Below are 24,083 nucleotides of genomic sequence, written 5' to 3' on the forward strand. Positions count from 1 at the left end.
AAGTGGATGAAGTGCAGTTGGGTGTAAATGATACAGAACCTATCCCACACAAAACAGAATAATTATGATACATTTGAGAGCACTTAAGACAATTCCTGCCCATCTTTCAAAATGGACAGGAAGCAGACAGATTTCCTGGAACATCAAACAGAATATCTACTAAATGGGATACATGTCATGGGATAGCAAACATTGAATAACATCTAAAACACTTCAAAAACATCAGGGTATTTAGGCAGCCAAGATACAATTAGTCAACTAAGCAATTCAAAACAGATGACATTGCAGGTCCCATACACATTTGAAAATGGTCAACAAAAATAGTAGATTTGGCATTAATTACTCTCTTTCAGCCCAACCAATATATACATTTATCATCACATACGTGTAGCAAACACACCCCCTCAAACCAAACCAGCTTCAGAATTGGTTAGCAAATGGCCCTCAATGCCATTTCCTATTGGAGTGATTTCAGCTACCCACTAAAACCATGGGTTCAGAGCTCAGCGTGCTTCACTACTCCAAAGGTCAAATCAGGACATGAATCAAGTTTGAAGGCAACAGGAACAGAGGTTTATTTCTTTCAGGCCTGACAAGATGTCAGAGTCTGCTCTCTCAAAGATCCGACATAACTCAATGCAAAATACAGAACATATTTATACACTTTTGATAGCTATTCAAAACACCCGTGCCAGCCTCTGATTGGCTGAAAGCTGCCCCAGCTAGGATCCGGGCTGTCATTGGTTGCTGGATCTATGAGGCAGTCCGGTGATTGGTCCTCATGGCAGCAGGAAATTAAAGGAGCTGTTATTTGTTAATTTGAAGCATGCGTCTGTTAAAAAGTCTGCCCCGGAGGGGACCTCTGGAATGCAGTGCTACGATATGCAAAATAGTCTGTGATGGGATTAATTGCTCGGTCCAGTTTATACAAAGGAAGAAGTCCAGTAAACACAATGGGTAGTTATGCTGATGGAACACTTTGATGAAGCACATACACTGGCAATCTGTGTGCTTATCCTCTGGAGCAGATACCTCCTGATTCTTGATAACAGGAGGAAAAGCAGCAGGTGAACCATGAGTGGAATCAAACTGGAGTGATCAATTTGGGTGAAATTTGATATGGACTACTAGAATACCTGAAAATGACTGCTCGGAAAAATATTTACCTTTAAGGAGAATCCATTAGCATGATAAATGGGGCAAAATCATGCCATCCCCCAATCAATTTCTTGTCCTTGGTTAGAATCATGGAGATAGAAAAAAAGTCAGCCTTCTACACCATGGATGCAACAAGAAAGAATCAAGATGAAAACAGTTCTCATAGAGAGATCCATTTCGGATGGGGAATCTTTTCCAAGTTTTAGCTATGCCAGGTGTTGAATTTTTTTCCAAAATAAATTCAGCATCTTGGATAGCCCATTTGACACCCCATCTAAATCTTGCCATGTGTTCACTAATCCACTATCATGAAAGCCATCAGCTGCCAAAGCTTGATGGTATCTTGCCTCTCAGTTCTATGTCCATGATCCTGAACAACTGTTTTGCTCATACATTTTTAGTGCTAATGGAAACTGGAATCAGCCTAGAATCCTAAGATCAATTCACACCTAGTCCTTGGTGGCTTTCCAGCCTCAAGTATCATCACCCCATAGTTTCCTGCAGGAAAGCTCTGCGGATACGTATTTATATTTACTTTATCTAACAAATGCAACAAGACACTATGGAGCTGGATCTACAGTGCCCTATATCCCGAGATCTCTTCCCAAATTATTTGCTTTGAACTAGATTATATGAGTCTCTGCTGCTATATAATCTGGAATCAGATCCTGGAATATTGGGCAGTGTAGAAGGGGCCTATATGAATACAGAACATCACAAGGAGGACAGTTACTGAATTAAGAAGAACTTTTCAGTTGTAACTCTCTGGCTTTAGAATGCTTTCTCCAGTGTGGGCCATATAGCTCAAATAGTATCATTGTCTCAGCACCAAATTAATTTTTTTTCTCTCTTCTCAGTTATCTGATGCAATGTTAGCAGGATATGTTAGCAGGAAAGAGAGTATGTGAGAAGGAACTGGTTGTCAGGGTGGATTGGGGAGGCTGGAGTTCATGTGTGCATGTGTAGCAGTTGTCATCAAGGTGAGGATGGAAAGCAATAGAATGGATTGCAAGGTGGACACCTCAGCTCTTTGCTCACTTAAGCACTCTCTATATAAGGTATTTGAGCATCTGTGTTCTTGGAATCTGTAGGGAGTATGGGTGTCTTGGAACCACTCCCCAAAAAATGCAATGGGCCAACTGTATAATGATAAGTTATACTCTTCTATAACTTTGATTTAATAAACCATTACACTGAGAACATATGGTCCTCTATTTCTTCCCAGATTCAGATTTCCATCTGATCCAACTAATAAGAACAAGGACCATGGAACCTGAGAATTTTAGTCTAACAATAGCAGATGGGTCACAGGTTATCAACTCCGCATTTGTTTTTAAATTAATTATAAACATATCTTGGTGGGGGGGGGGGTTACTAATTCTCTTAACAAAATAACAATAAATTAAAATATGTCTCAGAATAAATTCAAGCCAAGTGTAAGTAAGGTGAATTACTATTTGGAATCCCATTATTCGATATGCAGAATCTAAGGTCATCAGGTATCATCGTCTAACATTTTTAAAAGTTATAATTTATAGATACAATGTGTCTAAGCTTGGTATAAAGCTTAAGCTATTTGCAATTAAGGCTGCATCTACACATGCCATATGATGCAACTTGAAGCCAGCTTACAGTTGGCTTGCCCACAAAACATACACTCCAAAACATACAGCACACATTAAGCCAGAAAATCCATTGCAACTGATTGGAATATATCCTGTGCAGGGCCTGAATCCGAGACTGAAAAATGTGGAGCGCTTGTCAGGACAGCCCTAGCACTGATGCACTTTATCATACCCCAAAATACAACTGACTGAAACTCTTGCTTTCTGTGAAAGCTATTCATTTCCTGTGCCCTATCACATTTTCAGGCTGATCCCAAATGAACTGGTTAAGGGGATAAACATGTATTTCCTCCACAATCAGTGAATACTATGGCCACCATCCCAGCCCCAAACCAGTTCCTGGGATATTTGCATAGGCACTGCAAAGTGAAACCGGTTCATTTTAATCTACTTCCAAACTGCATTATAGTTTCTATGTGGAAGCAGCCTAAAATGTATTGCAAAACTCATATATTTTAGTGTTTGGAACAGAAAAATGATAAGTGTCAAAAAAGAGATCGTGATACCCTTGCTATCTGATGGCTCATGAGCCTTTGTTTCATGCACACACATATTAAATTATTTTAAAATGCTAAATTCATTTTCAGGCTTTGTGTACAAGGTGTATATAGAACATAAATGAACTTCATCTTTAGACTCAGATCCCATTTCCAAGATATCTTATTATGCAAACAGAAACATCCTGAATTCAAAAAATATATACAGTAGAGTCTCACTTATCCAACACTCGCTTCTGGATTATCCAATGCATTTTTGTAGTCAATGTTTTCAATGCATTGTGATATTTTGGTGCTAAATTCGTAAATACAGTAATTACAACATAGCACTAATGTGTAATGAACTACTTTTTCTGTCAGATTTGTTGTATAACATGATGTTTTGGAGCTTAATTTGTAAAATCATAACCTATTTTGATGTTTAATAGTCTTTTTCTTAATCTCTCCTTATTATCCAACATATTCTCTTATCCAACGTTCTGCCGGCCCGTTTATGTTGGATAAATGAGACTCTACTGTATTCAAAATCCAAGCATTTTGTATATGGGATATTCAAGCTTTATCTCCATGTTTGTTAATGAACCCCCACATAATTCTGCCCCATTGGTCTTTTTAGAGTTTTTTTCTCTATCTTACCCTGCAGAATACCGTGAATGAGGTCCACATGGCTATAGGCACACAAATCTCAGATCATTACGAAAATGTGATTAACATACATGGTTAACAAACTCTTGTAGACACTGCCACTCATAGGAGTGGAAACACTTGTTCATCTACAGCAGAACAATCGCAGATCATTAAGGGCTGTGTCATCACCCCTCCCTTGATAACCCTCCACTTTTGTCTGGATCCCACACACAGACCCAGAAGAGCAACGGCGACTCCAAGGGCCAAAGCTACCCCAGTGATTTCCTTGGCCCATAAGTCTAGTTCCGTCTTCACAGGTAACCTGGAAATTGTTGGCAGCTGTATCATCACCACTCCTTTGATGCTCTTCCACTCTCAGAGAATAAGAAATCAGATTGCCTTTTGGACAATACTGAATGGACGTCCATGTTCCCCACCTGTGAAGAAACCAAAGTTGTTTGAAATGCTCACAATGCCTTATGTGTTTTGTATCTATTCCATTCAGTCTGCAATCAATCAGTGGACTCAAGAAGACAAACCCCATTATTTCATGGTACTACATAGACTAAAGCATTGGGTTGAAATAGACCTTAACCCTGTATTACTGTATTTCCATGGAAGAAACAAGCCTTATATTAATTATATTAAAATTCATACAAATACATCCAACCACAATACATAATCAGTTAAAACATCATATCTTGATATAGACCAGAGCCTAGACCAGAGCCTAGACCAGACCTTCTTAAACTTTTCCCACTTGTAGCCCCTTTCCATCTGATAAATATTTACATGGCACCAGGTATATAAATATATTATTAAAAGGTATAAAATCAAATTTACTGATAATAAATCAGTATTTTCAAGGTATTCTAAACAGACTGATTTTTATTTTTATGAAGTACAGCTGAAACTTTGTCTACAGAGTCCATTGTATGTTGATAATAACAGACTTAGATAAATGTCTACAACAGCCACTGGGTGGAGTCTGGAAACTTTTTATTATTGCCAAATATTTTGTGACGCCCACATTCTCTTACGGGACCCTATTTGAGTTGAGACATATAGTTTAAGAAGCAGTGGCCTACACTGCCGCTCCCACCCCCGAACTACTGCCCACCCCCAGATAGGTTTTCTGGGTCATTTGGTGTGAGAAAGGAGTGACAGAGTTGGTTTCTTTGTCCCTGTCACAATAAGATCATGTACATTTCTATTTTTTAGTACCAAGTCCCTCACAGTCCCTAATGCTATATCTGACTAATACATACAAGTATTTACAAGTAATATTTATCCTTCTACACGTTTGACAATGTCAACTTAGTGGGTAGCCAGAAGTAATCCCCATTAAGTTTGATTGGAGTCACTCTGAAGTCACTGTTGGCTTATGACTCCTGCTGCTGCTGCTCAATCATATAGTCGCTTCCGACTCTTTGTGACCTCATGGACCAGTCCACGCCAGAGCTCCCTGTCAGCCATCACCGCCCCCAGTTCCTTCAAGGTCAAGCCAGTCATTTCAAGGATACTGTCCATCCATCTCGCCCTTGGTCAGCCTCTCTTCCTTTTTCCTTCCTTTTTCCCCAGCATCATGATCTTTTCCAAGCTTTCCTGTCTTCTCATGATGTGGCCAAAATACTTCATCTCTATCTCTAGTATCCTTCCCTCCAGTGAGCAGCCGGACACTATTTCCTGGAGTATGGACTGGTTGGATCTTCTTGCGGTCCAAGGCACTCTCAGGATTTTCCTCCAGCACCAAAGTTCAAAAGCATCTATCTTCCTTCGCTCAGCCTTCCTTATGGTCCAGCTCTCGCATCCATAGGTTACTATGGGGAATACCATTTCTTTCACTATGCGGACCTTCGTTGCCAGTGTGATGTCTCTGCCCTTCACTATTTTATCAAGGTTGGCCATTGCTCTCCTCCCAAGAAGTAAACGTCTTCTGATTTCATGGCTGCAGTCTGCCTCTGCAGTGATCTTCGCACCTAGAAATATAAAGTCTGTCACTGCCTCCATGTTTTCTCCTTCTATTTGCCAGTTATCGATAGGTGTGGTTGCCATGACCTTGGTTTTCTTGATGTTTAACTGCGACCCAGCTTTTGCACTTTCTTCTTTCACCCTGGTGATAAGGCTCCTCCTCAGATCTTTCATGAAGTTATTAAATGTCACTTGGAGCAATTCTCTGCAATAGATGCTCTACAACAAAACATAAGATCTCCTGGGCCAGAAAAGATTAATTAAAATTAGGTGTTTACTTTTAAAAAAGAAAAAGCTAAATAAAATTCCACATTTTCTGCTTTGAACTGGAATATATGGCAGTGTGGACTCAGATAACCCAGTTCAAAGCAGATATTGTGAGATTTTCTGTCTTATTATGGGTTATATTGCTGTGTGGAAGGGCCCAAAGATGCACACGTCAGGTTTCAACTACACCATACAATTATGATATGTTGAATCCACTGCCATGGATTCCTGGAATTTGTGCTGTAATTTAATTAGTTTATCTAATTTGACTCAAATACAATATTCTTCTGATTCTCTGGGAAAACAGTAGCTTTCATCTTCTAAAATAAGGGGGCAGTGAAAGAAATAAGAAAGGAAAATGTTGAAAATGGATAATATTTAATCTGTTGTATAATATAGAGTCAAAGTCATGGTGGTTATTTTATTCTCAAAATTATTATTTTGTGTATTATGTTTATTTATATTCCACTTTATCTCTCCTGCAGGAGACTCACAGCAGCTAACATTAAAAGCATTACAATACAATTTATAATTTACAAATATACAATATTAAAACAGTATTAAAAACAAATCAAATGAACACACAAATACAAGTTATAATTGATAGGCCGGCAGGTCTTAACATGCAAGCGTAGGCAGGCAAGTTTGTCACTCATTGTCTGGAAATCCAGCATGCATTAGCAGCAATAGTTGTGTGTAACAGCTTCTTTTTAATACGAAACTATAAATAAGGCAAAGCATATGAAATCAAATTGAGACTGTTTCTGAATAGTGCGACAAACAGTTAACAAGCTGCTAACAAAAGCTGATCATTAATTGGTTGATAGCAGTGCATCAGAATCATCCTTCTCATTTAGGATCATTTTAAATGTAACTTGTAGTTTTTGTTTTAAAATCAACATTAATTATCTTAATTATCTGTGTGTAATGCAAATATTATTATGGTTGGTTTCAATAAATCATTTTATAATTCAAAATTTCAAGGTGTCTTATTTACAATAACATCTTTCTTTATCATGTTGTAGGATGAAGGTAGAAATACATTAAAATACATAAAAGAATGCAAATTTGGGATTGCATCTTTCTGTTTGCTCACTAAAAGAAGGTAAGTTTTCAAGGGGTGGTAAGTAGTTTGTGTTCTGAAAATGCATTTAGGAACCTCTGGTCTAGGCCAGAACTACATAAATTGTGGGACCTGACCCCAAAGGGTCCCACCTCTTAGAGGCTTCCTGTTGTATTCCAGCCTGCATCTGAGCTGTCAGGTGAGCCTGGGGTTGGGCCTGTTCAGCCTGTGATAGTACTTGCACCTGACCTGTCAGATGAATCTGGGTTGGGGCCTAGGATTCCTCTGGAGCCAGAGGTAAATGATTATGTACAGCCAGAGTTAAATGAGGCAGCTGTTCCTGGACAGCCAGAGTTAGATGAGGTTGCTGTTCCCGAGGATTCTGGGAGCAGGCATTCAACGATTTCAAGCAGGCAGCTTGAACCACATTCTTTGGGAGAGTCAAGGTCGAGTTATCCCTTGGCAGATGGGCATTCCAGTCTTGCTAAGAGTAATGAGGTTGACAGAAAGAAAGCTATATGTCAACAGAGACAAGAAAAGGAGGTTTTGAGAAGGCGTAAATGGTTACTAATGAGAAAGGTGTTTGATCAAATTTCCCATGGAAAGAGGCTTTGATTTTAGCTTTAAGAGGAATTGCTGCTGAGAGTAAGTTCAGAGGTGGTAACTTTGCTCATCGAGAAGTTTGATCCTGCTTCATGGACTCTTGTTTCATGTTTCCTTTGGACTTTCTTGCCAAGTTCCTGTAAGCCTTGTATCTTGAGTTTTATTCCAGTTCTTGTTCTTGTTCCTGAGTATTGGATTATGAAGTCATGTTCCTGAAAGCCTTGCATTTTGAATCTCTTGTTCCAGTTCAAGATCCTATTCTTTGTTCTAGTTCATGATCCTATTCCCTGGACTAATTTTAGTTACCTTGACTAAAGTTTATTCTTGTGTTCGGATTTCTATGGACACCTGCTTCAAGATTCTCAAATGCCTCGTACCTTCTGGACTAGAACATTATTTTATTGACTTTGAAACTTTGATTTGCTAATGCTTACAAATTATCTTCAATAGACAGCTTGCATTGCTTAGAACCTTGTGCTCCAGTGTGGTTTTAAGGTGTCTCTGGAGCCTAGGGGTGCAACACTTCCTCCCCACCCCTTTGCTAAGAGAAAGGAAACAGGCCCAGCGAGGGCAGCCAGTCAAATGGATGATGTGGACCTCATCACACTAGAGATTAAAGAGTAGCTAAAAGAGTGTTCAAATCATGTGGCTTCCTCCTTCAGCATTCTGGAGTTAGATCTCTCTGGCTGAGTGGTTTAGAGGTCTCTCCCTGAACTACAAACCCCAGAATTTTGCAGGGGCAACCACAGGATTTAAACACTATTTCCCTCCTTTTCAGACTCTTGAAACCAGTGGCAGTGAACAACAAAGTCAATGAGAAAGAAGATTTTTTTAAAAAAAAAATATTACTCACGGTGCAACTATAGATTCAATTACAGAGCCGTCGGTGCAGTACAGGCGGATTCCATTCAGGGCTGTGTCATCCTGGTTAACAAGATGTGGTTCTACCTGGTGGCAGGAATATTTAAAAAGATAATGTTAATGTTATGGATGCACCTGGGGGTTTCAATATTGCGCATATATATATATATCTCCCATATATATATGTGTGTGTGTGTGTGTGTGTGTGTGCGCACACACATATCAGTAAGGGAAACTGGGTTAGTGACAGGTAATCCCTGTAGTGCATCTACACTCTAGAATTATTGTAATTCGACACAACTTTAATTGCCATGGCCCAATGCTGTGAAATCCTGGGATTTGTAGTTTGGTGTGTTACCAGTACTCTGGCAAAGACTAAAGAATTTGTAAAATTAAAACTCCCATGATTCTGTAGCATTGAACAATGACAGTTAAAGTGGTGTCAAACTACATTACTTCTACAGTGTAGGTGCACCCTACATCTCAATGGGACCTATGATCTACAAGACTTTCTCCATAGCGGCATCGCCGTTGTAGATCTTCCTTCCAGGAGAAGTCTGATGGGTTCCATCCATCAGATTCTTTCAGTGATCAATCTAAACTAAAATGTTTCATATGGCTCTTGGTCCTTAGGGAAGACAACCTTTTCTTATTGTTTTAGGTTTGTATGTTTTGTGAAAGAAGCCTTGTTTTTATTCATTTTATCTATTTTTATTTGCTTTATTTATATAATGTGGTAAACTGAGATGCAAACACATTTTAAAAAATAACTTTACAGAGAGGCTGCAGCAGTTTGCTTGTTGGATTAGTGATATTCTTTCCCCGTCCTTTCCTCTTCCTATACTGAGTTAACGACCTACTTTTGCAATTTTAATCAGTTGGTGCCAACTGAAGTAGCCAAGGATAAACTGACTATGTGGAAGAAAGAAAAATTGGGATGTTCTAAAAGCAGCCCCAAAAAGTGAGATTACAGATTATTCACTGAGACTGTCACTGCTAAATTGGAACAGAGGATATCTGAGCAGGGAAGAGGAGACTGGAGTAACTAGCGAAATTGGAGTAGCAGCCAATATCAATCTCAGCTTTTCCTTACATCCTACAGTTTATTGTGTAAGAGAAACAAAACATGAGTGGAAGAGAGAATGTACTTCTAACATTTTTTCCCTTTCTTTCTTTTTTTGGTGGCATTCTAGCAAAGCTAAAGGGATTTGAACAAATAACTCTCATTGAACACTGTAATATGATACCTGGACATCTACCAGTGGTTCACAGTGAGTTTGAAATCTCTCTACCTGGGGAATATGTTTAGCTAGTTTCATGGACACAATTTCTAGTCCCCTCCCCTCCTCCAATTATTTATGGAGAATTCCATATCCTACACACTTGTGATTAATCCTGTAGCCCAATGGTGGATTTTTTCCACATGAATTATTATGGCTTTGTTTTTCATTTTGTTTTGATTTAACAAAGAGTGCTGCCTCATTCCAGGAACTGTGCAGAGCAGGGGGCAAAGAACATTATCTCACACTTGAAATCTTCCAAATTCTTAAAAATTCGTTCCTTCTGTAAAAAAAAAAAAAAAAAAAACTGATCTAGTGGAAAAGACAAATTAACTGCACAATTCCTTTTCACCAATACCACCAAAGGTATTCTATCTAGAAATGCCCAGTCTTTCTCTGAACTACAGCCTCATCACACTTACCTTAAATAGCATCCTATGACACTTCCAACTTGTCTGGGGACAGAGCCCCATGCTAGCATGACATCGTGTAACTTCCGGCAGAAGCCTCATCCCCAACCAGGGTGAAAGCATCACCCGAGGCTTCACCCACAACATGGGAGACTTCCCATGTTGTACTGGCTCCAATTGAGCCAGTATGGATCCTCTACACTCTGGCAATGCTTCCCCAGCATCGCTGAAAAGGAGCTGCGTGCAAGACAACAGATTTGCCCCACTGCTCCTCTCTTTTCTACCGGAAGCCAAGCCAAGTGGGATGCTTTGCCTTGCCTTTGTGATGAGGCCCTTAGTCACAACTAGGAGCCCATCTACAATGTCATTTAATCCAGTGAAGACATTGTATTAGCTTGAGCATCCACACAAGGCACACATAGGCTAATGCAATTGAAGCTCGGGTAAGCCAGTTAATCCATCTTAAATCCTGGGAAAGATCTGAATCCTCCAGGAAGATCTGGACCTTTACTGGTGCTTCAGCAGTGGGGACTGCTACCTCAGATCACCATGTACAATCCAATATTGCATTCCCCACAGCTATCCTTCACTCCCCGAGCTCAGGCAGCCCAGGAGGGCTGAGATGCCAGTGACTTTCTGCCTCTCTGCATCCCTAATATTGCCACAAAAAAAGTACAGAAAATGATCCCTTATCATTCCAGCAGGCTTTGTACTTCCTGATTCAGTGTCATTCTAGCAGCTACAGATCTTTAGAGGAGGGGAAGGGGCTTACTGCTCACAGGCTCAATCGCTGTGACAATTACACTGAATCAGGAAATAAAGAGCCTGCAGGAATTGCACTACAGTCTTCTGTATGTTTATTTCTTTTTGGTGGATATGGGGGTCGAGGGAAGGTAGAAAAGTCAGCTGATACCCAGCATTTCTGAACTAGGTTTGGCATGACCAGGCTGTTGGGATGGTCTTCCACCGCAGAGGTGGCTTTGGGTAGACTGGTGTGGCCACTTTTCATTCCAGTTCCAGACACCTTTTATAACTATGTGGATGGGCCCTAGAAGGAAAGAAAGGACACTGACCTTTAAAGTAGGTATAATAGAGACTTCTGGATTTATTTATTCCTTAATAGTAATGATGCCTCACGTTTCTACCACTACTTCAACATTATCCTCCTAGCAACCTTGAAATGTAGATTAGCCTGAGAAATACTAGTGGCACAAAAACAACCAATGTGGTACATAATTGAATATGGATTTGAATTCACATCTCCCTCAAACTACTGTAAGACTCTGCCACCTTGCTTTCAAAAGGAGGAGGAGGAGGAGAAGGAGAAGAAGTAGTTGTTGTTGTTCACTGAGTCAAGCCATCTGACCGAGGGCCCCCTTCACACTACACAATTATGACACTATGATTCCACTTTAACTAATATGGCAACATCCTATGGAATCACACGACTTTAGGGGGCATTTGCAATTCTCAACCAAAGAACTATACTGTCTGATCACACAATAAGTCCCAGGATCTCATAAAATACAGCTATGGGAGATAAAGAGGAATTATAGTGTCCTGGTTGTGACGTGTGAAAGGGTCCCAGGTTTGTGCATTCAGGATTCTTCAGAATCATAAATCAGATTGTACTGCTACTAGTAATTTACTTGGGAAGAGCATCTTAAAAATGAAGCCTTGGCCCTTTTGCATGTTATATTTTTTATAATTATGCAATGCTCCATTCTTGCTTTCCCATCTTGCCCAACATCTGCTTTAAAAATACTGGTTTCTCTTAAACAGTTACACAGGCTTGCCCAGGATCTCAATGTAACATCTTCCCCAATCTAGTGCTTTCCAACTGCTTGAGACTGCAATTCTCATAATCCCTAGCCACAAACCAGGCTGAAACTGATGAAAAGTATAACCCAAACTATCTGGAAGACATTATTATAGTTGATTTCACACCTTTTGGTTGGTCTTAAAAGGGTATCATCATAACTGGCAAAAAAAAAAATACAGAAGACTCTCAGTTAACTGGCAGAATAAAGATTGATAGATAATTAATAAATATACAAGCTTTCTAGGATGCAGTATTAGGCCTAACAAATACTAAACTCCATATTATACCATACCAGTAACCAAAAGAGAAACTAATTTTGGTTGCTGGTTGATGCCTTTTTATATACAGTAGAGTCTCATTCGCTTATCCAATGTTCTGGATTATCCAACGCATTTTTGTATTCAATGTTTTCAATATATCGTGATATTTTGGTGCTAAATTTGTAAATACAGTAATTACTACATAGCATTACTACGTATTGAGCTGTTCAACATCTTTATTAATGACTTAGACGAAGGGTTAGAAGGCACAATCATCAAGTTTGCAGACGACACAAAACTGGGAGGGATAGCTAACACTCCAGAAGACAGGAGCAGAATTCAAAACGATCTTGACAGACTAGAGAGATGGGCCAAAACTAACAAAATGAAGTTCAACAGGGACAAATGCAAGATACTTCACTTCGGCAGAAAAAATGCAAATCAAAGATACAGAATGGGGGACGCCTGGCTTGACAGCAGTGTGTGCGAAAAAGACCTTGGAGTCCTTGTAGACAACAAGTTAAACAGAGAGCCAACAATGTGATGCGGCTGCTAAAAAAGCCAATGGGATTCTAGCCTGCATCAATAGGGGAATAGTGTCTAGATCCAGGGAAGTTATGCTCCCCCTCTATTCTGCCTTGGTCAGACCACACCTGGAATACTGTGTCCAATTTTGGGCACCACAGTTGAAGGGAGATGTTGACAAGCTGGAAAGCGTCCAGAGGAGGGTGACTAAAATGATTAAGGGTCTGGAGAACAAGCCCTATGAGGAGCGGCTTAAAGAGCTGGGCATGTTTAGCCTGCAGAAGAGAAGGCTGAGAGGAGACATGATAGCCATGTACAAATACGTGAAGGGAAGTCATAGGAAGGAGGGAGCAAGCTTGTTTTCTGCTGCCCTGCAGACTAGGACGCGGAACAATGGCTTCAAACTACAGGAAAGGAGATTCCACCTGAACATCAGGAAGAACTTCCTCACAGTGAGAGCTGTTCGACAGTGGCTCTCTCTCCCCGGGGCCGTGGTGGAGGCTCCTTCTTTGGAGGCTTTTAAGCAGAGGCTGGATGGCCATCTGTCGGGGGTGCTTTGAATGCGATTTCCTGCTTCTTAGCAGGGGGTTGGACTGGATGGCCCATGTGGTCTCTTCCAACTCTACTATTCTATGATTCTATGATTCTATGATTCTATGATTCTATGAACTACTTTTTCTTTCAAATTTGTTGTATAACATGATGTTTTGGTGCTTAATTTGTAAAATCATAATCTAATTTGATGTTTAATAGGCTTTTCCTTAATGCCTCCTTATTATCCAACATATTCGCTTATCCAACGTTCTGCTGGCCCGTTTATGTTGGATAAGTGAGACTCTACTGTATTGCTATAATGTTGTTTTATTGTCTACATTGTTGAACTGCATTTTTAACTGTGTTGTTTGGGTTTGGCCCCATGTAAACTGCCCCAAGTCCCTTCGTTATAGTTATTATTATTATTATTATTATTATTATTATTATTATTATTATTATTATACCATAAACGCTGTATGTACTTGATATTAATATTGAAATACTGTAATTAAAAGCAAATAAAGACAACACAAACTTAAACTTACATTCTGCTGAAAATTGATCTTATTTTAATTTTTATTAAAATTATTACTTTTTTGCTGGTTGCTTGAGAGTTCTGGCTGCTGGATTTCTGGTTAACTAAGAATCTACTGTACTTACCTTTAGTGAAAAACCATGCACATAACCTTGAGGACAAAAATCAATGTCCCCCCAGACACCCCATAATCCTCCGTTTGACACTGTGATTATAGAGTTATAATTTCGAGCTTCTGCATCCCAAAGGCAGCAGGAGAGGATCAAGTTGAAGACAGAGTAGATGGAGAGGTCCATAGCAAGCCAACTGCTTTGAATCTAGGTAGAGCAATTCAGCAGAAAAACAACTGCTTTGAAGGTCCATAACTTGGCAATTTAAGCTGAGTCACATGTGAAAACTAGGAAATCCTTTTCAGTAGAAAGGCAGAGTATGTAGTTAATTAATAAATAAGTAAACACTGTGAGAGCTAGGGATATGTTTGCACATTACCCTAAATACACATTGCATTCAGTGATGGTTAAACAAGGGATAAGTAGGGTCTTATGAAACTGAAGTTTCTGGGAAATTCAGGTGATATGGGTTCACATGATAAGGAGATTCTTATGAAACCATATGGTTTATGGGAACTTTAGGTAGAATGGATTCAAAATAGTTATATATATGACATGATAAACTGCAACTCTCTGGGATATGGCTTGGTGGCTACTCCTAGTTCTTCTAGACAACAAATAGCAGAGTACAGAAATTGAATTCTAGAAAAGGAACTTTATGATCTTCTCCAGTGCACATCTGTAATCATAACATGACAAACATAAGTAAAGGAATCATTATGATGCCCTGTGTATTAATCATAATAAAGAAAATGGAGAAGAGATGCCTGTTACGTATTTTGAAGTGTATTCCCTATGATTAAGGAGTATTGTCTCTGAGAGGCCATAAAAAATTGATGCTACAACTCATTCAGGTGTCCTTCCTGATCACACACTCCTTTATTTATTTATTTATTTATTTATTTATTTATTTATTTATATTTACTTTATTTATAGTCAGCCTTTCTCCCCATGGGAAGTAAAGGTGGCTGGCTAATAGTCATGTATTTTTGTCACAATAGAAGACAAAGTGAATATAAAAAATTCAAAAAACAATTAAATAGAGATGTATAGTTTTGGTTAAAATATAGTTAAAATATAACTTAAAATAGCTTTTAAAATTCACTACCACCACCACCCTCCGAATCCCACCCACAACCTCCCCAGAATCATGCCCCTCATCCTTCTGAAGGCAAGCAGAGATGGGGCCATCCTGGTCCCTCTCAAGAGAGAGTTCTACCATCTAGGAGCATTCTTCACCTAAGAGGAATGCTTTTTCTTCTCTTTCTGATGGGTTTTGGAGCTAATCCTCTAACTCAGTGATTCTCAACCTGTGAGTCTCCAGGTGTTTTGACCTACAATTCCCAGAAATCCCAGCCAGTTTACCAGCTGTTATGATTTCTGGAAGCTGAAGGCCAAAACATCTGGGGATCCACAAGTTGAGAACCACTGGTCTCACTAAAGCACCATTCTGGCTTTCTTTTGATGGACAAGTCACACATGTGAACTTTAATAGACAGGAACACGGCAAGCAAAATAAGAATGAATACACACTCACACATAGTTGCATTTACTCTAGGTTTTTATTTTATTTTAAAGCTTTGAAAGTGTTTTTTTTTTCCCCTACAGGAAAAACGATATAGTTTCCTGTTGGAAAAGTTAAAATGGTTGTGGCTTCTGGAATCACCATAGTAAGTCCTGGGAAATCAAGTTGGATAGTTACTCTGAGCATAACTTTGATTGCAGCTCAGAATTTATTCTTACCGAAACAAACAGAGCTTGCCTATCTTGTTAAAAATAGTTTTTACAATTCTGATGAATGGAGAGATCAGGGAACAAATGTGCAGTATAAATCTACCCAAATGTGAGATTGTGGTTAATTGAATTTTATTCAAACACATCATGAATTTTGATAGGATTAAAATAAACTCATTTCTGTTGACATATGATCAAAAAGGAAATAAGGAACCAAATATGGATTTTCATAGACAGTAGTTTGATCATTTTGTAACATATTGTTTGAAGAAAATGGAGAACCTGTGAAATTTACAGACAATCCATGATTAGGTTAACAAAGGGCACATCCAGACTGATTAAAACATCTTTTAGATTTTGTTCCAATAAACAGTAATTTATGTAGAAGACATCCTTGTTAATAACTATGTCCTGATTATTAGTTCTACACATCATGACTGCAGAATGCTTCATATTGCTGTTTTGAGAACCAGATAGCAATAAGTCAATAAGAAGGTTCTTGGCAAGCTCTTGAAAAAACTAAGCTAGTTGCCATACTTTTTGGAAAATGATTGGTTCAAAGAGGTAACCCATTTTTAGTTTAGTCACAGCAGTAGAACTTCACATCATTAAGTGCAGTGTTATCACCCTTTCCTTTGTCCTCCTCCACCATTGTTTGGAGTCCACATATGCCGCCAATGGGACACAGACGACTCTTTTGGCCAAATTCACCCCAATCGGTTCCATGACCAGTGAGTACAGTTCCATCTTCACAGGAAAACCGGATGTTGTTCGCTGCTGTATCATCACCAGCAAGTTGCTTTTTTTCTACTCTTAGGGAGAAAGAGTTTAGATTCCCACTTGGACAGCGCTGAATCGCTGTCCAGTCTCCCCACCTGTCAAAGAAAACAATGATGTCAACCAGAGATGGATAAGCACCCACCCCAAAGCCTTTGAGAATATCACAAGTGGACAAATAATGCTTTTGCTGATTTACTTGAAATAAGTGGCTGGAGACCCATAAAGCTGTGCCCTCTAAGTTTTGATTGAGTGTAAGAATCCGTAGTACATTGGTAGGCAATGACGTTTCAAATTAGGGCTACAGGGATGGATTGGAGGGAATTCTTATCAACGTTGCAAATGGTACAAAATTCAGAGTGATATCAAATACATAATAATAATAATAATAATAATAATAATAATAATAATAATAATAATAATAACAACAACAACAACAACAACAACAGCTTTATTTATCACCCGCCCTCTCTCCTCGAAAGGACTCAGGGTGGCTTACAAAAACAAACTAGAAATAAACAGCAGTAAAAAAAACAATTGAAACAAGCAATTAAAAATTCACAAATAACACAATTATAATTAAAACAGGTAATAAGTTCCATAAATAACATAGTGAATTAATAAAATCAACATGAGAAATTAGCAATAAAAACGTGGCTGTGCAATGAGTTAGGGCAATATGTTCTCAGTCAGCCTCATCAGGCAGAATAGAAGCATAAGAAGTTAATAAAAGCTAATTATCCTCCTCTCCAAAGTCCAGTGTACAGAAGTGTGTTCAGTAATAAGAACAGAATTTAAGAGGATCCCAATAAACTAGAAAATTGGGCTGAAACAAATAGAATGAATTTAAACAAATATAAAAATTTTCATTGAGGCCAAAAGAATCAAATGCAAAATGCTTGGCCTACCACAGGAATTCTGAATGCAGACTGAAATAGTGTTCGCTCATAAATTCAGGACCCAGCAGTTTGGTGCAGCTTTATAAAAAGCAAATACAGTAGAGTCTCACTTATTCAAGCTAAATGGGCCGGCAGAAGCTTGGATAAGTGAATATCTTGGATAATAAGGAGGGATTAAGGAAAAGCCTATTAAACATCAAATTAGGTTATGATTTTACAAATTAAGCACCAAAACATCATGTTAGACAACAAATTTAACAGAAAAAGTAATTCAATACGCAGTAATGCTATGTTGTAATTACTGTATTTACGAATTTAGCACCAAAATATCACAATATATTGAAAACATTGACTACAAAAATGATTTGGATTATCCAGAGGCTTGGATAAGTGAGGCTTGGATAAGTGCGACTCTACTGTACTATTTCAGTCTGCATTAATATAATTGTAGTTTCCAAGGTGCAAAAAATATTTATCCCATTGTATCTGTACTAGTCAGGATTCATTTGGCTTAATGTTTTCAATTCTGGGCACCTCATTACAGCAAAGATATAGAGAAGTTGGAGAAGGTTCAGAGAATGATAAAAAGGATGATATGTGGTATGGAGACCAAAATATATGAAGAAAAATTGAGAGAGCTAAACATCTTCATTCTTGTGGAGAGAAGCCTGAGAAGTCACATCATCTAAAAGAGGAGGATGCAAACTTGTTCTCTACTTCGATGGTAGGACAAGTACATGAGAGTAAATTCTGATTGAACTTTGAAAGGACGAGGGAACAAACAGAGAAATATTAAGGTTTCTTTCTCTGGAAATCTTAAGACAGAAGCTAAACAGCTGTTCTCTGGGGATGCTCTAGCTGGAATTTCTGATTTGAACAGGAGTGTGGGAAGAGGTTGGACAATAGGACCCCTTCCATTGCTATGATGCCAATATTATGTAATGGTAGTGCCACATACAATGAAATAGCCTTGCTCAATCACTGTAGAGTTATTTAAAGTGACCAGGTGAACAGATAGCTAGAAGCAGAGGAACATTTAGGCCTGCATGTTAGTTCCAGTGACCCCATTCTGGGATATGAGGCTGAGTAAGTATCCAAGAATTTTCTTGAGTAGGGTTTAGTGAAAAATGCCAGAAGCCAAGAAAATAGTAACTGGGGTGTTTGGAAAGCTACAAGCAATCTAAGCAAATGTGTTGTTGAAGGCTTTCATGGCTGGGATCACAGGGTTGTTGTATGTTTTCCGGGCTGTATGGCCATGTTCTAGAAGTATTCTCTCCTGACATTTCACCCACATCTATGGCAGGCATCCTCAGAGGAAATGTGGGTGAAACGTCAGGAGAGAATACTTCTAGAACATGGCCATACAACCCGGAAAACATACAATAACCCAATCTAAGCGAATTCTAGCTTAACCTTGGCTGGATGCTGAACTCATGTAATACAAATTGTCTTAGCTATGCCATCTTACAAATAATAATAAAGGAAAATAAAAAGGAAGTAAGGCATCTACATACGGTCCAGCAGCAGATTGAATGACGTCCCCATTGGTACAATACAGGCGGATTCCATTCAGGGCAGTGTCATCTCCCTTTCCTTGACTTTTTTGCACCTTGAAGGAGAAGAAATAAAGAGACAATGATAAAATTGTAGATGCCTCTAGCCCACACCATTGCTCAGATTTATCCATGAATAGACAGTACTGTTTTGGAGTCAATGATACTCATGTGTTGTCGAAGGCTTTCATGGCCGGGATCACAGGGATGTTGTATGTCTTTCGGTCTGTGTGGCCATGTTCCAGAAGTATTCTCTCCTGACATTTCGCCCACATCTATGGCAGGCATCCTCAGAGGTTGTGAGGCATGGATAAACTAGGCAAAGAAGGTAAATATATATCTGTGGAGAGTCCAGGGTGTGGCAAGAGTCCTTTGTCAGTTGGAAGCCAGTGTTAATGTTGCAGTTAATCACCCTAATTAGCATTGGAAAGGTTTGTCTCTTGCCTGAGGGGCATCCTTTGTTCAGAGTCATTAGCCGTCCTTGGGGCTCCTCTGCCCTCAGAGTGTTGCTTCCCATCTACTGTTCTGATTTTTGAGTTTTTTTAATACTGGTAGCCAGATTTTGTTCATTTTCATGGTTACCTCCTTTCTGTTGAAGGTGTCCACATGCTTGTGGATTTCAATGGCTTCTCTGTGTAGTCTGACATGATAGTTGTTGGAATGGTCCAGCATTTTTGTGTTCTCAAATAATATCCTGTGTCCAGGCTGGTTCATCAAATGCTCTGCTATGGCTGATTTCTCTGGTTGAATTAGTCTGCAGTGCCTTTCATGTTCTTTGACTCGTGTTTGGGCGCTGCGTTTGGTGGTCCCTATGTAGACTTGTCCACAGCTGCATGGTATCCGGTAGACTCCTGCAGAGGAGAGAGGATCTCTCCAACCCAATGATACTCATGTTTAATACCTTTTGGGGGGTGAAAATAAGTGTGTGAAAGGTGCCTTGGATTTAGTTTGGAGTCCAGTTTAGCACTTTGGAAAATAATTTTTAAAGAACTTATTTAGCACACATTCCTCTCTTTGGTTAGGAAGGGATTGATTTACATCTGTTTGGACAGAATTGGAAAGTATAGGAAAGAAGACCACAATTATTTAAATTCTAAATCAATATAAATGAGTTATATAAGCACATCATAAATAATGTCAAAATACAAGTGTTTTAAAAAATCTAATGAAATATAATATTTTAGTATTTCCCTATTGTTCATTTGACAATACTCTTCTGGGACCTGCCCATAACAGGCTGATCTATGACATTAGAGTAATTTATTTTCCAGAGTTGGTGCCTGGGATTTCTAGATGTTTGGGATTAAAATTTTTGTTGTATGTATTTATTGCTAAATTATCTAATGGGCAAAAGGGTCTGAAAAACAGAAATAACTTACTTTCAATGAGAAGGCATTGGCGTAGCCTGTGGGACAACTTTGACCAAATTCCCAGTTACCCCAAGATCCTCCATTCGGTACTGTGAGAATAAAATTGACTATTCGAGCATCTGCATCCCAGAGGCAGCAGGAAAGGACCAAGAAGAAGGCAGTGTTAATGGACAAGTCCATTACAGCTCTGAGCATAGATGGAGAATTGTATTAGAAGATCACCAGTTTGAGAATATATAGCCCAGGTTTTTTGAGCTGAGTCATACCTGGAAACAGGGATTAAAAAAAATAAATTTTCTGGATGTTAACACATAAAGATAGAATTTGCTTTAAAATACTTTCTGTTTCAATGGGGCCAAATTTCATAAGCAAGAAAGAGATTCCTGTAACGCCATTCAAAATTGCTGAGTATGTGGGCTGGGACTAATCCAAACAAAGTTATAAGTGATAAATACTGACCTTTTCTTTGCCCTGATAGTATCTTGCAACTTCCTTGACCCAAAATATTTCCCTTCCTTTTACAAAAAAATTTTTTTGCAATGAATATGTAGAACTGAGATCTTGTAAATTATCTAGATCCATTTTAGTGTAGTTTCAGAGTGACATTTGAAACTGAAATCATCTTTAACTGTGTGCTGTTTGATAGCCTCCTACAGTACAAAGATAGGAAGCGCTGCCCTGTTGATTTGCCCTGCTCTTCCTACAGTTTTTGATAGGATTTTTACAAAATGCTTTAATTCTTCCAAACAATAATCCGTTACATCCCTGGAAATAAATAGCCATTTAAACTGTGCAAACTTTCCCTTGCTTTGCTGTTTGTTGATGGCCTTCACAGGCTAGTTCACATGTTACTTTTTTCTCTGGTGACTCAGGGCCCTTCCACACAGAATATAAAGGCAGAAAATACCTTAATATCTGCTTTGAACTGGGTTATCTGAGTCCACACTGCCATATATTCCAGTTCAAAGAAGATAATGTGGGATTTTATTCAGCTGTATAGAAGGGACCTGGCTAGCTAGAAAAGATTATTATGTTCTGTATCATAGAAGGCAGTAGCAAAAGATTGGTGGATAGACTCAATTAAAGAAGCCACAACCTGGAGCAGGACTTGTGAAAATAAGGTATCTTGGAAATTCATTGTTTACCATAGGTTGAGGTCAACTTGAAAGCTGTCAATAACAAAATGACCAGTACAGGCCTGTAGCCAGAATTTTGATTGGGGGGGGAGGGGGATGAGTGAGTGAGAGAGATCTACCTTAGCAAACCTTTTGTATCATTATCCCAATACTCCCATGCATATGGGATATATTGAGCATGGTGATCAAATCATGATATGAATAAACATCACAGTTTAAATAATAAATGTTATTTATTTACTTTCATTAACAAAATGTTTAGAATACTTTTTGACTTATTTTTTTACTTTACAGCAACAGACTTCTTTTCTTCTCCCCGGCCATTTTGTCAATTACTTTTTCTGTGATAGTGATGTTCCAATGGATGGAAATCATTGCTAGTCCACTAAGTCTGGTCTGTCATTAAACTTCTAGATACACTTTTCACTCTCTTTATGAAAACGATCTTTCCACACTGCATGTCGTTACTGGTAGAGTAGCTAACACAGTCAAAAGGAAATTTATTGACCGATAGTAGGTTTTGTCACACAGTTCCAACACTTTAAGTACCTCAGTATCTTTCTTAATTGATGGTGTAATATTACACCACATTATGTATTCAGCCTTGACGGAAGCAAGTGCTGCATCATTTTCAAAGTATTCTGACAGTTGTTCCATATGGTGAACTTTGTCTAGACCTGAAAAACAGGGAGGAGAACCTGGAAACTGGTTAAAATGTCTTCATTTGACATGAACCTTTCAGTAGTGTTCTGTATGAGTGAATCGATACATGGTATGAACACCGCAATTCTGAAATAATCTTCTAAAGAATTAGTCCCTGGATTTGCCCGATGCACCTGTCTTGAATTTTGTCTTAGAATAGTCAAGTTGCTTTGAAATATGTTTTATTAGTAGCATAAATAACTTAATTTTAATGTAGAAGAACTGTTTGATAATAATAATAATAACAACAACAACAACAACAACAACAACAACAACAACAGGGCATTGAACCAAGCCAATGCTGGATCTGGACCAAACTTGGCACATAGAGCCAATGGGCCCAACAGTGCATACAGGCAGGGATTGGGGAATGATTGCTCTTTTTCAAATGGGAGTTGTTGTTTACCTGGATCCAGATAGTCCCAGAAGGCAGCTGATGGGCTCGACGCACTCCACTCCCAGCCACGAGTGTGGTGAGACTTTACTGCACAGGCACGAACGCCTGCCGAGTGCACAGGTGCAAAGGCCTGCCGAGTCCACGGGTGCAAAGGCCTATTGTGGCCTCCAAATGGTCTGTGGTGCGGCGCCATCGTCTTTGGCGCATGGGCTGTCAGTGCACTCCCCTTCCTCTCCCAGCAACGAAGGCTGAAACCAAGGGCACCAAAAAGGAAAGAGAGTGTGGCAATTGCCCAGGCGCGGACAAAGACGCAACCATGCCATGTACCAGTAAGGCTTTCTCACGGACCACCCTGAGAATTTCGGGGGGGGGGAGGGCTGAAGCCCCTCAAGCCCCCCCCCCCACCCAGCTACATGCCTGGACCAGTATCAATTTAATAATGTAATCTTCTTATCTGAAGTTTCTTAAGCAGAAGCTGGATGGCCATCTATTAGAGGTGTTTTGATTGTGTGTGTTCCTTGCATGGCAGGAGATTGGATTAGATGGCCCTTGGACTCTCTTCCTACTCTGTGATTCTATATTTTATTGAATCCTTACAGCCCTAACATGCAACCACCAAGATGTATGCGGTAGGTTGCAGTAGTTTGTATTTGTCTGCTGCTGCTCAGTCGTTTAGTCATCTCCGACTCTTCGTGACCTCATGGACCAGTCCATGCCAGAGCTCCCTGTCGGCCGTTGCCGCCCCCAGTTCCTTCAAGTTCATGCCAGTCACTTCAAGGATACCATTCATCCATCTTGCCCTTGGTCAGCCTCTCTTCCTTTTTCCTTCCATTTTCCCCAGCATCGTTATCTTTTCCAAGCTTTCCTGTCTCCACATGATGTGGCCAAAATACTTCAGCTTTGCCTCTAATATCCTTCCCTCCAGTGAGCAGTTGGGCATTATTTCCTGGCGGATGGACTGGTTGGATCTTCTTGCGGTCCAAGGCACTCTCAGGATTTTCCTCCAGCACCAGAGTTCAAAAGCGTCTATCTTCCTTCGCTCAGCCTTCCTTATGGTCCAGCTCTCGCAGCCATAGGTTACTATGAGGAATACAATTGCTTTGACTATGCAGACCTTCGTTGCCAGTGTAATGTCTCTGCTCTTCACTATTTTGTCAAGGTTGGCCATTGCTCTCCTCCCAAGAAGTAAACGTCTTCTGACTTCTTAGCTGCAGTCTGCATCTGCAGTGATTTTTGATCCTAGAAATATAAAATCTGTCACTGCCTCCAAGTTTTCTCCTTCTATTTGCCAGTTATCAATAGGTGTAGTTGCCATGATCTTGGTTTTCTTGATGTTTAACTGCAACCCAGCTTTTGCACTTTCTTCT

At 39.4% G+C, this 24,083-nt stretch overlaps 2 protein-coding genes across 2 annotated transcripts; both read right to left on the reverse strand.

Moving 5' to 3' along the window:
• Positions 1-550: 550 nt before the first annotated feature.
• On the reverse strand, positions 551-14,425 carry LOC100568041 (vitelline membrane outer layer protein 1). The gene is made up of 3 exons (XM_003219285.4): positions 14,164-14,425; positions 8,665-8,759; positions 551-4,344 (listed from the first exon to the last, which is right to left on the reverse strand). Exons 1-3 carry the CDS (start codon positions 14,332-14,334, stop codon positions 4,050-4,052), a joined length of 561 nt encoding a protein of 186 aa, XP_003219333.1. The 5' UTR covers positions 14,335-14,425; the 3' UTR covers positions 551-4,049.
• Positions 14,426-15,691: 1,266 nt separating this feature from the next.
• LOC100566673 (vitelline membrane outer layer protein 1) lies at positions 15,692-21,254 on the reverse strand. Its single transcript, XM_016992659.2, has 3 exons — positions 20,491-21,254; positions 19,073-19,167; positions 15,692-16,757 (listed from the first exon to the last, which is right to left on the reverse strand). Exons 1-3 carry the CDS (start codon positions 20,674-20,676, stop codon positions 16,463-16,465), a joined length of 576 nt encoding a protein of 191 aa, XP_016848148.1. The 5' UTR covers positions 20,677-21,254; the 3' UTR covers positions 15,692-16,462.
• Between the last annotated feature and the right edge of the window lie 2,829 nt (positions 21,255-24,083).

Source organism: Anolis carolinensis, chromosome 3 (assembly GCF_035594765.1).
Source record: "Anolis carolinensis isolate JA03-04 chromosome 3, rAnoCar3.1.pri, whole genome shotgun sequence".
Taxonomy (NCBI): domain Eukaryota; kingdom Metazoa; phylum Chordata; class Lepidosauria; order Squamata; family Dactyloidae; genus Anolis; species Anolis carolinensis.

Bases quoted from the DNA above. Each gene is read 5' to 3' on its own strand.
- LOC100568041 (XM_003219285.4), bottom strand. From the start codon at position 14,334: ATGGACCTCTCCATCTACTCTGTCTTCAACTTGATCCTCTCCTGCTGC. The intron at 8,760-14,163 runs GTAAGTACAGTA...TCCTGCCACCAG, and splicing joins TGCATGGTTTTTCACTAAAG to GTAGAACCACATCTTGTTAA. The intron at 4,345-8,664 runs GTGAGTAATATT...GTTTCTTCACAG, and splicing joins ATTGAATCTATAGTTGCACC to GTGGGGAACATGGACGTCCA.
- LOC100566673 (XM_016992659.2), bottom strand. From the start codon at position 20,676: ATGCTCAGAGCTGTAATGGACTTGTCCATTAACACTGCCTTCTTCTTG. The intron at 19,168-20,490 runs GTAAGTTATTTC...TTCTCCTTCAAG, and splicing joins CCAATGCCTTCTCATTGAAA to GTGCAAAAAAGTCAAGGAAA. The intron at 16,758-19,072 runs GTATGTAGATGC...TTTCTTTGACAG, and splicing joins ATTCAATCTGCTGCTGGACC to GTGGGGAGACTGGACAGCGA.